Source organism: Sturnus vulgaris, chromosome 33 (genome assembly GCF_052056855.1).
Source record: "Sturnus vulgaris isolate bStuVul1 chromosome 33, bStuVul1.hap1, whole genome shotgun sequence".
Classification (NCBI taxonomy): domain Eukaryota; kingdom Metazoa; phylum Chordata; class Aves; order Passeriformes; family Sturnidae; genus Sturnus; species Sturnus vulgaris.
The window spans coordinates 281,803-297,437 of record NC_142275.1 but is presented as its reverse complement, the minus strand read 5'-3'; the positions used below and the strand labels follow the sequence as shown (position 1 = coordinate 297,437).

General features: G+C 57.8%; 2 protein-coding genes across 5 annotated transcripts in view; one reads left to right on the top strand and one right to left on the bottom strand.

The window, feature by feature from the left end:
* The window catches only part of DNM2 (dynamin 2), a 30,964-nt gene extending 20,869 nt beyond the window's left edge, over positions 1-10,095 (bottom strand). For all 4 annotated transcript variants that reach the window (XM_088154970.1, XM_088154969.1, XM_088154971.1 and 1 more), the window contains exons 1-4: positions 9,830-10,095; positions 5,034-5,107; positions 3,603-3,752; positions 646-849 (exon numbers count right to left, since the gene is read on the bottom strand). In XM_088154970.1, the coding sequence (XP_088011096.1) occupies positions 646-849; positions 3,603-3,752; positions 5,034-5,107; positions 9,830-9,990 (589 nt within the window). In that variant the 5' untranslated portion in view covers positions 9,991-10,095. The remainder of the gene's footprint in view (positions 1-645; positions 850-3,602; positions 3,753-5,033; positions 5,108-9,829) is intronic.
* A 124-nt stretch (positions 10,096-10,219) lies between these two features.
* On the top strand, positions 10,220-14,058 carry QTRT1 (queuine tRNA-ribosyltransferase catalytic subunit 1). The gene is made up of 10 exons (XM_014893241.2): positions 10,220-11,097; positions 11,339-11,407; positions 11,607-11,745; positions 11,842-11,920; positions 12,413-12,528; positions 12,998-13,136; positions 13,228-13,303; positions 13,398-13,507; positions 13,580-13,664; positions 13,746-14,058. The coding sequence occupies exons 1-10, from the start codon at positions 10,861-10,863 to the stop codon at positions 13,896-13,898; spliced, it is 1,203 nt and encodes a 400-aa protein (XP_014748727.1). The 5' UTR covers positions 10,220-10,860; the 3' UTR covers positions 13,899-14,058.
* The last annotated feature ends 1,577 nt before the right edge of the window (positions 14,059-15,635 follow it).

The following is a 15,635-nucleotide window of genomic DNA, read 5'->3' as shown; positions in this document are numbered from 1 at the left end:
TCATTTTTTCATTTTTTTTAAATTTTTTTGCATTCTCTTGCATTTTTTGGGGTGTTTTTTGCAATTTTTTTGCATTTTTCTTTGCAATCTTTTGCATTCTTTTGCCTTTTTTTGCAATTTTTTTGCATTTTTTTGCCTTCGCCTTTTTTTGCATTCTTTTGCCCTTTTTTGCCTTTTTTTTGCATTGCTTTGCCTTTTTTTGCATTCTTTTGCATTCTTTTGCCTTTTTTTCATTTCTTTGCCTTTTTTGCCATTTTTTGACTTTTTTTGCATTGCTTTGCCGTTTTTTGCATTTCTTTTGCCATTTTTTGCCTTTTTTTCCCTTTTTTTGCATTTCTTTTGCCATTTTTTCCCTTTTTTTTTTGCCTTTTTTTGCATTCTTTTGCCATTTTTTTCCCATTTTTTTGCCTTTTTTCCCTTTTTTTGCATTCTTTTGCCATTTTTTTCCCATTTTTTTGCCTTTTTTCCCTTTTTTTGCATTCTTTTGCCATTTTTTTCCCATTTTTTTGCCTTTTTTCCCTTTTTTTGCATTCTTTTGCCATTTTTTTCCCATTTTTTCCCCTTTTCCCCCATTCTTTTCCCTTCTTTCCCACCCTCTCACCTCCTCTTCCCGTTTTTTTTTTTTCCCCTTTTCCCCTCCCTCACCCTGTGGATCCACCTCCTTGGCCATCTTGAGGGCGTCCGAGTTGGCCAGGTCCACGTTGGCCGGGGTGACGGCCAGGATGAGGCTGCTCTCCCTGCAGATGAACTGCAGGATCATGTCCCGGATCTGCTGCTCGATGTCGGGGGGCTGGTCCCCCACGGGCACCTTGGTGATGCCAGGGAGGTCGATCAGAGTCAGGTTCAGCACTGCGGGACACGGGGAATTAATTGGAAATTTGTTAATTGGGTATTCGTTAATCGGGGATTTGTCAATTGGGGATTCGTCACAGAGTCAGGTTCAGCACTGTGGGATATGGGGAACAGGGGGTTAATTAATTGGAAATTCATTAATTGGGAATTCATCAATCTCAGAGTCAGGTTCAGCACTGCGGGACACGGGGAACAGAGGGTTAATTAATCGGGAATTCATTAATTGGGAATTCATTAATTGGGAATTCATCAATCAGGAATTCATCAATCACAGAGTCAGGTTCAGCACTGCGGGACACGGGGAATTAATTGGAAATTAATTAATCGGGGATTCGTTAATCGGGAATTCATCAATCGGGGACTCGTCAATCACAGAGTCAGGTTCAGCACTGTGGGATACGGGGAACAGGGGGTTAATTAATTAAAAATTCATTAATCGGGAATTCATTAATCGGGAATTCATCAATCACAGAGTCAGGTTCAGCACTGCAGGACACGGGGAATTAATTGGAAATTTGTTAATTGGGTATTCGTCAATCGGGGATTTGTCAATTGGGGATTCGTCACAGAGTCAGGTTCAGCACTGTGGGATACGGGGAACAGGGGGTTAATTAATTGGAAATTCATTAATCAGGAATTCATCAATCACAGAGTCAGGTTCAGCACTGTGGGATACGGGGAACAGAGGGTTAATTAATTGGAAATTCATTAATTGGGAATTCATCAATCACAGAGTCAGGTTCACCACTGCGGGACACGGGGAATTAATTAGAAATTAATTAATCGGGAATTCGTTAATCACAGAGTCAGGTTCAGCACTGTGGGATATGGGGGACAGGGGGTTAATTAATCGGGAATTCATTAATCGGGAATTCATTAATCAGGAATTCATCAATCACAGAGTCAGGTTCAGCACTGCAGGACACGGGGAATTAATTAGAAATTAATTAATCGGGAATTCGTTAATCACAGAGTCAGGTTCAGCACTGCGGGACACGGGGAATTAATTGGAAATTAATTAATCGGGGATTCGTTAATCGGGAATTCATCAATCGGGGACTCGTCAATGACAGAGTCAGGTTCAGCACTGTGGGATACGGGGAACAGGGGGTTAATTAATCGGGAATTCATTAATTGGGAATTCATCAATCACAGAGTCAGGTTCAGCACTGTGGGACACGGGGAATTAATTAGAAATTAATTAATCGGGAATTCGTTAATCACAGAGTCAGGTTCAGCACTGCGGGACACGGGGAATTAATTGGAAATTAATTAATCGGGGATTCGTTAATCGGGAATTCATCAATCGGGGACTCGTCAATGACAGAGTCAGGTTCAGCACTGTGGGACACGGGGAACAGGGGGTTAATTAATTAAAAATTCATCAATCGGGAATTCATCAATCACAGAGTCAGGTTCAGCACTGTGGGACATGGGGAATTAATCAGAAATTCATTAATTGGAAATTCATTAATCGGGAATTCATTAATCGGGAATTCATCAATCACAGAGTCAGGTTCAGCACTGCGGGACACGGGGAATTAATTGGAAATTTGTTAATTGGGTATTCGTTAATCGGGGATTTGTCAATTGGGGATTCGTCACAGAGTCAGGTTCAGCACTGTGGGATATGGGGAACAGGGGGTTAATTAATTGGAAATTCATTAATCAGGAATTCATCAATCACAGAGTCAGGTTCAGCACTGTGGGACACGGGTAATTAATCAGAAATTCATTAATTGGGAATTCATTAATCGGGGATTCGTCAATCACAGAGTCAGGTTCAGCACTGTGGGACACGGGGAATTAATTAGAAATTAATTAATCGGGGATTCGTTAATCACAGAGTCAGGTTCAGCACTGTGGGACACGGGGAACAGAGGGTTAATTAATCGGGAATTCATTAATCGGGAATTCATTAATTGGGAATTCATTAATTGGGAATTCATCAATCAGGAATTCATCAATCACAGAGTCAGGTTCAGCACTGTGGGACACGGGGAATTAATTAGAAATTAATTAATCGGGAATTCGTTAATCACAGAGTCAGGTTCAGCACTGCAGGACACGGGGGGACAGAGGGTTAATTAATCGGGAATTCATTAATTGGGAATTCATCAATCAGGAATTCATCAATCACAGAGTCAGGTTCAGCACTGCAGGATACGGGGGGACAGGGGGTTAATTAATTGGAAATTCGTTAATCGGGAATTCATTAATTGGAAATTCATTAATCGGGAATTCATTAATTGGAAATTCGTTAATCGGGAATTCATTAATCGCAGACTCGGGGAAATTAATTTCCTGCGGGATCCCCACCCGGATGATTCCCCGGATTTTTCCCGGATTTTTCCCGGACTTTTCGCTGCATTTCCCCCGGATTTTTTCCCAGATTTTTCCCCCAGATTCCCCCACATTCCCCGGGTGATTCCCCCACATTCCCCGGATTTTCCCCCACATTCCCCGGATGATTTCCCGGATTTTCCCCCACATTCCCCGGATTTTCCCCCACATTCCCCGGATTTTCCCCCACATTCCCCGGATTTTTCCCCCACATTCCCCGGATGATTTCCCGGATTTTCCCCCGCATTCCCCGGATGATTTCCCGGATTTTCCCCCACATTCCCCGGATGATTTCCCGGATTTTCCCCCGCATTCTCCGGATGATTCCCCGGATTTTTTCCCGCATTCCCCGGATTTTTCCCCACATTCCCCGGATTTTTCCCGGATTTTCCCCGCATTGCCCTCACCGTGAGGGGAGTACACCCGCAGGTTGATGGGCACGGGGGAAATGCCTTTGTTGGTGCCCGTCACCCGCTCGGTCTCGGCCTCGATCTCCTGCCGCACCTCGTCGAAATCCGTGAACTTCCTGGACTTGCAGTGCAGGAACTCGGCATATTCTGGGGTTAAAAACACCAAAAAAAACCACACAAAAAACAAAAGTTTGGGGTTTGGGAGGCCAGCGGGGAGATCTGGGGAAGGGGCAGGATGTGGAGGGGATTTCCTGGGTCCAGTCTGCCCCAAAAAAAAAAAAAAAAAAAAAAAAAAAAAAGGATTTCAACACCTCCGGGGCTGCCAGGTTGGTGCAATTTCCTTCCTCCTTCCCCCTGTGTGGGCACGGGGGGGAAACCTCAGCCCTGCCCTGAATCACCCTGGGTTCATCCTGGGATCATCCTGGGATCACCCTGGGATCATCCTGGACACCATCCTGACAGGGCTGGGATGATCCTGGGATCCCCCTGGGACCATCCTGGGATTATCCTGGACACCCTGACAGGACTGGGATCAACCTGGGATCATCCTGGGATCATCCTGGGATCACCCTGGACACTCTGACAGGGCTGGGATCATCCTGGGATCACCCTGGACACCCCTGACAGGACTGGGATCATCCTGGGATCACCCTGACAGGACTGGGATCATCCTGGGATCACCCTGGGCACCCCTGACAGGACTGGGATCATCCTGGGATCACCCTGGACACCCCTGACAGGGCTGGGATCATCCTGGGATCCCCCTGGACACCCCTAACAGGGCTGGGATCACCCTGGACACCCTGACAGGACTGGGATCAACCTGGGATCATCCTGGGATCACCCTGACAGGGCTGGGATCATCCTGGACACCCCTGACAGGACTGGGATCACCCTGGGATCATCCTGGGATCATCCTGGGATCACCCTGACAGGGCTGGGATCACCCTGGGATCACCCTGGGACCATCCTGGGATCATCCTGGGATCCTCCTGGGATCCCCTGCCCACAATCCAGGCAATTTTTCTGCTCCACAGGAAGGAATCCTGCCCTGGATCTCAGCCTGGCTGATGAAAACCAAGGAAATCCGGGAAAATGAGACACCCCCAAGGCCAGCCCAGCATTCCCAGAGCTCTCCCCTGCATTTCTCTGTGATAAGCACAGGAATCTGGGAATGTGGGGGCTGGGATGGGCCCAAATGTCCTGTGGGATTGCACTGGGAATTCTTCACCTGCACTGGGAACTCTTTACCTGCACTGGGAATTCTTCACCTGCACTGGGAATTCCTTCCCTGTACTGGGAACTCTTTACCTGCCCAGGGAATTCTCTCCCCTTTTCCCTGCCCAGGGAATTCTCTCCCAGATTCCCTGCCCAGGGAATTCTCTCCCTTTTCCCTGCCCAGGGAATTCTCTCCCAGATTTCCTGTACCTGTCTTGGAGAAGATGAGCTGCAGGATCAGGGGCCGGCGAGTGACGATCCCAGAGCCACGGGGGAGGAAATCCCTGCCGGGGATGGAAACACGGGTCAATAAATTAATCAATAATTAATTACATGAATGAATGCCATCGATTTCTGCACAGTCCTGGCCACTGGAAGGCTGGAAAAAGCTTGGGAAAACACAGGGGACAGAACAGGACATTCCTGGGTGTGCAAAATCAGGAAATTCCCACAGGATTCCTCCTGGCCTCAGCACCCACAGCTTCTTTTTTTTTTTTTTTTTTTTTTGGGGGGGAGGGGATTTGGGGGATTTTGGGGGTTTGGGACGGGGCTGTCCCCACCCCTTTCCCGAGCAGGAACAGGACAGGAAGGACGTGCTGGGAATTGGGAGTGACAAGAAGCTCCAGAGGCATTTCCAGCCTGTTTGAATTCAGGATTTAATTCCCTGCTGGGCATCGCCCTTGGGAGCGGCTCCGACGAGAACTGGACGTCAAAACCACCCCAAAAACGTCACGGCGCCGGTGTCACCCTGCCCGTGTCACCCCTTCCCAGCAAAGCCTGAGCCCTGTCCCGGAACGAGGGTGACAACCCCGGAAAAGCAAATCCTGCCCGACCGGGAGGGCAGGTCCGGCAGGAGGAGCCAAACCGGGACGGGGAAAAGGTGGAAAAAAACAAAAAAAAACAAAAAAAACCTCGGGGAGGGTCCGGGAGGGAGCCCCGGCCCTGCTGGGATGGGTGGGAATGGGGGGATTCCTGCACTGGGGGGATCACTGAGCCTTTATCCCACGGAAATGAGGGGATCTCCCATCCCTGATCCCATGGAATTGAGGGGATCTCCTTTATCCCATCCCTGACCCCTGGAATTGAGGGAATTTCCTTTATCCCATCCTTGATCCCATGGAATTGAGGGGATCTCCCATTCCTGACCCCCTGGAATTGAGGGGATCTCCCATTCCTGACCCCCTGGAATTGAGGGGATCTCCCATTCCTGATCCCACGGAATTGAGGGGATCTCCTTTATCCCATCCCTGACCCCTGGAATTGAGGGAATTTCCTTTATCCCATCCCTGATCCCATGGAATTGAGGGGATCTCCCATTCCTGACCCCTGGAATTGAGGGAATTTCCTTTATCCCATCCCTGACCCCTGGAATTGAGGGAATTTCCTTTATCCCATCCCTGATCCCACGGAATTGAGGGGATCTCCCATTCCTGACCCCCTGGAATTGAGGGAATTTCCTTTATCCCATTCCTGACCCCCTGGAATTGAGGGGATCTCCTTTATCCCATTCCTGACCCCCTGGAATTGAGGGAATTTCCTTTATCCCATCCCTGGCCCCCTGGAATTGAGGGGATCCCCCCGTTCCGCGTGGGAGTCACGGATCCAGAGGGGAACCGGGGCAGTCCCGGTTTTCCTGCTGGAATTCCCGGGCATTCCCGGTCCCCGTGTCCCTGCCCAGGATCCTGCAGTGACGTCACCGCCCGGATCCCGCCGCCTCCCACCTGGACACAGGTGTGACAGGGACAAAGGGACACAGGGACAAAGGGCTCGGGGGGTGGGGGAAGTGCGGTGGGAACTTCCCAAATTCCAGCAAATCTGCGGGCAAACACCTGGGCGTGGAAACACCTGAGCGTGCAAACACTTGAGCATGGAAACACCTGAGCATGGAAACACCTGAGAGTGCAAACACTTGAGCGTGTCCCTGACAGATTCTGCCTGTCCTCATCTCGTCCCTGCCCCATTCCTGATTGTCCCTGCCCCATTCCTGCCTGTCCTCATCTCATCCCTGCCCCATTTCTGATTGTCCCTTCAGATTCCAGATTGTCCCTGCCAAATTTCTGATTGTCCCTGTCCCATTCCTGCCTGATTCCTGATTGTTCCTTCAGGTTCCTGATTGTCCCTGCCCCATTCCTGCCCCATTCCTGCCCCATTCCTGCCCCATTCCTGCCCGATCCCAGCCCGTTCCCCCTCCAGCCCCAAGTTCTCCCCACCCGAGCCCATCCCTGGCCCCTTCTCACCCGAAATCCAGGGCAAAGCCAACCCGAGCTCTGTGGGCAGAGCCCGTCCTGGTGTCCCTGTGCCGTGTCCCCAAACAATTCCCTCCCCATTCCCCACCGAATTCCCACCAAACCCCAATCCCAGCAGGGCAAACCCCACGGATTCACCCCCGACTGGCTCCCGTGAAACCCCGGATCCCCAAAAAATCCCCAAACCCGAGGGGCTCAGCACCTCTTTGGGAATTCAGGCTCAGGACTCCCAGCCTCCCCCAGGGCTCATAAAGCCCCATTGAGGTCGGGATCCCTCGGGATTGTCCCCACCCCCGGGGGACAACGGCTCCATTGTCCCCCAGGCCGGAGACAGCCCCGGGAATTGTCACAGCAGGGCCGGGACCGGGCTCCAAAGAATCCCAGGGACGATCCCAGCTCCTTCCCTTGGGGCTTCTCCCACTAAATCTGGGGACTGAGGCCCAAAATCCCACTGAATTCGGGGACTGAGCCCCAAAATCCCACTGAATTCGGGGACTGAGCCCCAAAATCCCACTGAATTCGGGAACTGAGGCCCAAAATCCCACTGAATTCGGGAACTGAGGCCCAAAATCCCACTGAATTCGGGGACTGAGCCCCAAAATCCCACTGAATTCGGGAACTGAGGCCCCAAATCCCACTGAATTCGGGGACTGAGGCCCAAAATCCCACTGAATTCGGGGATTGAGGCCCAAAATCCCACTGAATTCGGGAACTGAGGCCCAAAATCCCACTGAATTCGGGGATTGAGGCCCAAAATCCCACTGAATTCGGGGATTGAGGCCCAAAATCCCACTGAATTGGGGGATTGAGGCCCAAAATCCATTGAATATGGGAATTGAGGCCCAAAATCCCACTGAATTCGGGGATTGAGGCACTCCAGGCCCCTCCCCACCGATCCCAGTCCCACTGTGGATGTACCAGGCCTTTCCCCACAGAGGAATTCCAGCCCAGTTTGGCTAATTCATGGATTCAGAGCATTCCCAGCACAATTCCAGGTCCCTCCGAGGAATTCTGGGCACCTCGGGATTCCCTTGCTGTGTGTTTTGAGGGTTAAAAACCCCACAGAAACGGGTCCAGGGCTTCCCAGAATGGATCCAGGGATTCTGATGGCTCGGGAAAAAAACTGAGCTAAAGGTCCAAGAGCTGCAAAAATCCCCCAACCCAACCCCCCCCCCCCTTCCACGGGCAGAAATCGATCCTGGCTCCACGGATCCGTGCAGATCGTTGGGACAATGGGAACAGCCCCGAGGCCCTGGAATTTGGGAATCCAGGGAAAAAAAAAAAAAAAAAAAGGCCGGGAAGAATGCCGGAACTGCTCCCGAAATCCGGGGTGACAGCGGGTCAGCACTGCCCGGTGTCACATTCCTGAGGACACCGACAGGATCTGAGGCACAACGGACACCCCCCAATTAACCCTAATTAGCACAGGCCGCACAGCGGGGTGGGGGAGGATGCCCGGATGGACCTGAGACACAAAAGGGTTTCATTAGCAGGGGTGGTTTTCCAGCAGCGCCGTAATTAAAGGCTGCCAGAATTCCCGGGAATTCAGGATTGGGGAGGGCGGGGGAAATAACTCCCAGTGTTCCCACCTGGAAAATCCCAAATCTTTCCCAAATCCAGGCTGGGAATGCGGCCTGCGCTGGGATAGAAGGGAAAGGTGATGGATCCCACCCTGGGCTCCGAGGAATTCCACGGGAGGGCAGAGAAAACCCCACTGGAGCTTCCAGCGGGGCAATTCCCACGGAGAAAGGGATGTCAAACCCAGCCTGAAACAGCTGGAAAAGAGCCTGGATGTTTTTTTTTTTGGGGGGGGGGTTTGAAGGTTGAGGGGAGAGCGGGGATGGAAGCACACGAGGAGAAGGGAGAGAATTCTGCGGTTCAGGAAGTGACAGCCCCGGGTGGAGGGGACAGGAACCGGGGAGAGCCCAGGGAGGAGCAGAGATCCGTGGAATGGAAATGGAACGGGGACAGACAAAGGGGAAAGGCCGGACAATCGGCTCTGCTGGCACAACCAAAGCCCTCGGGTTTTTTTTTTTTTTTTGTATTTTTGTTGGTTTTTTTTTTTTTTTTTGCGAGAATTCCTTTGCCTTGCCGGGACGCTCTGCTCTCTGCTCCCCGTTATCGGGGCCGGCCACGCTCGGCTCCCGGCCCTATCTCGGGGCACAACCCCACGGCGAGGAGGAGGAGAATAATGATGATGATGATGATGATGATGAAGGCGATGGGGAGGAAGGCGCAGCATTCCCGAGGAATCCCGGCACAACCCTCCTCCCGGACACCGTCCAGTGCCGCTACCCAGGGCACGAACGCGGCTCTCAGGACCGACACCCACAGAACCTCCCGGATTTTTTTTTTTTTTTCCTTTTAAAGGGCGAGCGATCGCGGATTGACCGGCCTGACCCGAACCCTCCAGGCCGACTCCGTGCGCCCCGCCCCGTTCCCGGTGCCTCCGACCCCTCCCGTTCCGTGACGCGCTGGCCCGGCCCGGCCCCGCTCGGGTTATCCCGGCCCCGGTCCGGCCCCGCTCGGGCTCTCCCGGCCCGGTCCGGCCCCGCTCGGGCTCTCCCGGCCCCGCTCGGGTTCTCCCGGCCCGGTCCGGCCCCGCTCGGGTTCTCCCGGCTCCGGCCCGGCCCCGCTCGGGCCCTTGCGCCGTTTGCGCAGCCCGGGCCCCGCTCCGCCGGCCGCGCCCTTTTCCGCCGCCGCTGTTCCCGAACGCGCTCTACGCTCCGCGGCTCCGCCCGCCGCTCCCGCCCCACTCACCGGCCCACGAAGTTCTCGAGCACCGAGCTCTTGCCGGCGCTCTGCCCGCCCACCACGGCGATCTGCGGCAGGTCGAGGTGGCAGCTCTGCCCGATGGAGCTGAAGGCGTCTTGCAGCTTGTTGACCAGCGGGATGAGCTCCTCCATGCCCCGGTTGCCCATGGCGGCGCGGAGGTGCCGGGACCGCGCTCCCCGGCGGCGGCTCCTCCTCACGGGGCCCGCGGAGGCGGCGGCGGCCAAACTTCCCCTCAGAGTCTCCTCATCCGGCACCGCCGGGCCCGCCCCGCTCCCGCCGCGCTCGCCGCCATTGGCCGGCGGGGCTGCCCGTCACGGCAGCGCGCGGAGCGGAGAGGAGCGGGGCGCTGTCAATCATCCCGGGGGGCGGCACCGGGAAGCCGAGCCCGCTTTCTATTGGTCGCTTGCCCGTCGCTCATCGCTCGCAGCCAATGGGAGGCGGCGCTGCTGTGTCAGCTGAGGCGGCGGTGAAGCTGTCCCGCCCCCAGCGGCGTTTCCGCCATTTCATTGGGGAACAGAACTTCCCCTCAGCAGCGCAGCGCAGTCGCTGTGCGGAGCCCGCCCTGCTCTCCCTCCCCGCCCCTTTACCAATACAACCCAGAAAGGAATCTTAGAGAAGAGAAAACCCTTTCGCAATGAACCAGCCGGACATCAATCACTAATTCCTTCTCGCCCATTGGCTGTCACGGTGTTTGCGCCCCTCCTGTGACCGTCGAGCGTCGTGTGTTCGCTCACGGGCAGCGACAGTTCCGAAGCGAAGCCCCGAGGCTGAAACCCCCCGGGAACCTCCTGGGGGCTCCTCAGGGACGAACAGCAGCACGAATATGCTCCGCTCCCTGCCCTGTCTGCGTTTAGAGGGGCCTCTGCTGAGTTTGGGCGATCTCTGGGGGTGTTTCGGGCGTCTCCAGGCTGGGGCGTTCCCCAACCCCAGAAGGCCCAACATGGCCCCGGCGTTGCCCCGGTAACGGCCACTTCCGGCGGCGGCGCCACCACCTTTTCCGGTCACGTGCTCCCAAGATGGCAGCGCCCACGGCGGGTCCGGCGGCGCCGGTCCCGGTGCTGCGGATCGTGGCCGAGTGCAAGCGGAGCCGCGCCCGGGCCGGGGAGCTGCGGCTGCCGCACGGGAACGTGCCGTGCCCCGTGTTTATGCCCGTGGGCACCCGCGGCACCGCCAAGGGCCTGACGGCGGCGCAGCTCGCGGCTCTCGGCTGCCGCATCTGCCTCGGCAACACCTTCCACCTGGGCACGCGGCCGGTGAGCGGCGCCGGGGGGACCGGGGGGGGCTCCGCGCTTCCACCCCGACCTTCGCAATTCCCTGCGGGGAACCCCCAGCGCCTCCCCTGCCCCGCTCACTCGCGGCCGGGAGCTCCCTCAATTCGCACGTTCCCGGTGTAACCCCCGCCGTTCCCAGATTCCGTGAGCATTCCCGGGAAATCCCTCTCGGTTCCCGATTCCCAGTGTCATTCCCGAGCTCTGCCTTCTCCCCTCTCCGCAGGGTTCGGAGCTGGTCCGGCGTTCCGGGGGCCTCCACGGCTTCATGGATTGGCCGCACAACCTCCTGACGGTGAGGGGGGACCCCGGATTCGGGAGGGCGGCACCCCCAGGACTCCCCTAACTCAGGGGGCGGCACCCCCGGTGGGGAGGGGAGCCCCCAGGTGTGTCCCCCCAGGCCTCGGGGGGGGTCTCCTGTCACCCCCCAGCCCCCAGTCCCAGGTGTCCCCGGGTTCCTGCCCCAACCCCAGCCCCTGTTTTGGGGTCCCCAGGACAGCGGGGGGTTCCAGATGGTTTCCCTGCTGGAGCTGTCGGAGGTGTCGGAGGAGGGGGTTCGCTTCCAGCCCCCCCACGGCGGGGAGCAGATCCTGCTGAGCCCCGAGAAATCCATGGAAATCCAGAACGCTCTGGGTGAGCTTGGGGGGGAGCCGGGACGCCCAAATCTTGGTGGGGGGGGGGGATGGGAAGGATTTGGGGGGACCCCCCTGACCCCCACCCCCCTCCCAGGGGCCGATATCGTGATGCAGTTGGACGATGTCGTGAGCAGCACCACGACGGGGCCGCGTGTGGAGGAGGCCATGCACAGGTGGGGACCCCCCGAGACCCCCCTGGAACCCCTCAGGACCCCCCTGAGACACTCCTGAACCTCCTGGAACCCCCAGGACCCCCCCAGTTCACCCCTGAAACCCCCCTGACCCCCCAGGACATCCCTGGGACCTTCCCTGACCCCTCTGGACTCCCCCTGGGACCCTCTAGGACACCTCTGGATCCCCCTGAACCGTTCTATGACCCTCCAGGACCCCCCCAGAGACCCCTCGAGACCCCCCAGACCCCTTTTCCCCCTCTCCAGACCTCTTTTCCCTCCCCCGAGACCCCCAAGGACCTTCCGAGACCCCTTTTCCCTCCCCCCAGGATCTCCCTGGACCCTTCTAGGACCCCCCAGGACCCTTCTGACACCCCCCAGGACGCCCCTAGACCCGCAAGGATCCCCCTGGACCCTTCTAGGACCCCCCCAGACCCCTCTAGGACCCCCCCAGACCCCCCAGGACCCCCCCAGACCCCCGTTTCCCCCGCCCAGGTCGGTGCGCTGGCTCGATCGCTGCCTGGCCGCTCACGCCCGCCCGCAGCAGCAGCGGCTCTTCGCCATCGTGCAGGGGGGGCTGGACCTGGAGCTGCGCCTGCGCTGCATCCGAGGTGGGGCCTTCATCATCCTCATCATCCTCATCCTCGCCCCTGCGCCCGTGGGCCTTCGTCACCCTCCTCCTCCTCCTCCTCCTCGCTCTCCTCCTCAGCCCCGCTTGGGAGGGGCTCTGGGGGTCCTGGGGGAGCTCAGGGAGTCCCCAGGGCTTCAGCGATGATTTTGGGGTCCAGGGGTGATTTGGGGAGCTCGGGGGGAGTCCAGGGGTGATTTTGGGGGGCTCAGGGGTGATCGGGGGGGGTCTCAGGGATGATTTGGTGTGTTCAGGGGTGATTTTGGGGGCTCCCCATCCCCAGTTTTCCAGCCATGACCCAGCGGGACGTGCCCAGTTCCTCAATGGAGCTCGGGAGGGGTTCGGGTGGCTCAGGGGGGTTCAGGGGTGTCTCTGGGGGGTCTGGGTGGTTCAGGGGTGATTTTGGGGGTCTCAGGGGTGATTTTGGGGGGTCTCCATCCCCGTTTTCCCAGCCATGACCCAGCGGGACGTGCCGGGTTTCGCCATCGGGGGCCTGAGCGGGGGCGAGGACAAGGCTCAGTTCTGGCGCACGGTGAAATTCAGCGCCGAGCACCTGCCCAGGGACAAACCCCGCTACCTGATGGGCGTGGGGTGAGTCTGGGGGCGTCCCCTCAGCCCCCCCGGAGCCGCCTGAACTCGGGGAGACCCCCGGAGTGACCCCCAATCCCCTCCCCTTCCCCAGCTACGCCACGGACCTGGTGGTGTGCGTGGCGCTGGGCTGTGACATGTTCGACTGCGTGTTCCCCACCCGCACGGCGGTAAGGGGGGGCCCCTGGGGGAGGCATTTTGGGGATCCCCGACCCCTCCCCAAGGTTTGGGACCCCCCACCCTGACCCCTCCCACCCCTCGCAGCGTTTCGGTTCCGCCCTGGTGCCCTGGGGGTCCCTGCAGCTGAAAAATCAACGATTCGCCAAAGACTTCCGGCCCATCGACGCCGCCTGCGGCTGCCCCACGTGCCAGAGGTGGGCAAGGGGCGGTCGGGGGGGAGGATTTGGGGGTGTCCAAGGTGGGGCTGAACCCTCCCCCCTCCCCAGGTATTCCCGGGCCTACCTGCACGCGCTGCTCCGCTCCAACACGGCCGCGCTGCACCTGCTCACCCTGCACAACATCGCCTACCAGGTGAGCTGGGGGGCGTTTGGGGGGGGGTCCGGGGGGTCCCAGCACCCCTCTAACCCCCCAGGAACTCCCCCCCCTCCCCAGATGAAGCTGATGGGCTCCATCAGGGAGAGCATCCTGCAGCAGCGCTTCCCCGAGTTCGTGCAGGAGTTCATGGCCGCCATGTACGGGGGGCGTGGGGGACCCCCAGCCTGGGCACGGGAGGCTCTGGAGTCCGTGGGGATCCCCCTGGGCTGAGGGGACCCCCCCTGGATTCCTGGGGGACCCCCCCAGTTCCCAAACCCCGCCCTTGTCCCCCTCACTGTGTATTTTTATACATTTTTTTGGCGGTTTGGGGTTTTTTTTACTCTTTCGGGGTTTTTTAAGGGGTGGGAAATAAAAGAGTTTGGAAGGGAAATGGCTCCTGTGGATCCAGGTGGGGCTGGGGACACATTTTGGGGACAGATTTGGGAATTTGGGAATGGGGGATGCCGGAGGTGTGGGGGAGGGAATTCCCGCAGGTGACATTCCCCGTTCCCACGGTGGCCTTTGTCCCTTTGTCCCACCGGGCTGGGGGTGGCAGGGACACCTGGCTGGCCGTGTCACCTCTGGGGCTCCGTGTCACCTGTCTGCAGTGGCCAAGGTGGCACCTGCGTGTCCATGGTGACACGTGTTTGGTGACACCTGTGTGGTGTCCCTGTCACCCCGCCGGTGGCTCCTGTGTGGCCGCAGGAGGAAGTTTGAGGAGGGTTGGGTGTGGCCCGGGGGCGTGGCCCGGGCCAGGTGTGGCACCTGCGTCACCTGTGCCCTCAAATTTCTGCCCCTGCCGGGCACGGCGGCCACAGAGCCACCACAGGCGGGGGACTGGGAGCACTGGGAAGGGCTGGGAGCTGTACCCGGAGTTAACTGGGAGTCACTGGGAGCCACTGTGAGTGACTGGGACACACTGGGAAGGGCTGGGACTGGCGCTTGGAGTTAGCTGGGAGCCACTGGGAATCACTGGGAGTGATTGGGAGCCACTGGGAAGGGCTGGGAGCAGCACCTGAAATGAACTGGGAGCCACCAAGTGCAACTGGGAGTCACTGGGATGCACTGGGAACCACTGGGAAGAGCTGGTAGCATCACCCAGGGTTAACTGGGAGCTACTGGGAAGAGCTGGGAGCCTCACCCAGGGTTAACTGAGAGCCACTGGGAATCACTGGGATGCACTGGGAGCCACTGGGAAGAGCAGTGAGCATCATCCAGGCTTAACTGGGAGCCACTGGGACACACTGGGAAGGGCAGGGAGCAGCACCTGGGGTTAACTGGGAGCTGCTGGGACACACTGGGAGTTGCTGGGCTGGGAGCAGCACTCAGGGTTAACTGGGAGCCACTGGGAAGGGCTGGGGGTTACTGGGAAGGGCTGGGGGTTACTGGGAAGGGCTGGGAGTTACTGGGAAGGGCTGGGGGTTACTGGGAAGGGCTGGGAGTTACTGGGAAGGGCTGGGGGTTACTGGGAAGGGCTGGGGTGAGGGGTTTCGCCGAGATGCTGTTCTTCATTCCCGGCAGCCGGGATTGGCCTTTGTCCCTTTGTCCGTTTGTCCGTTTGTCCCACCCTGCCCGCGGTGCAGGTGGCACTGAGGGACTCTGACCCCCCCCAGTGCTGGGGGGACTGGGAGGGACTGGAGCTGGCACCCAGAATGGACTGGGAGCCACGTGATGAACTGGGAAGGGTTGAAGGTGGCACCTGGGCAAAGACGGGTGAACTGGAGTGAACTGGGATGAACTGGGCAGAGCTGGACTCAGCCCCAGGAGCCTCAGGGCTCCCCTGAGACCCCCAAACTGGTCTGACTGGTGGAACTGGAGGGCCCCCGGCGGCGCCTCCCGCCCTTATCACGTCCGGAGCCTTATCAGGAGCCGGGATGGGGAGACCCAGGAATGGGGAGGGGGCAGGGACGGAGGGGGCAGGGGGGCTTTGGGCACCCAGGAAGCCCCAGGTGGGCGCTGGGCCGGGGG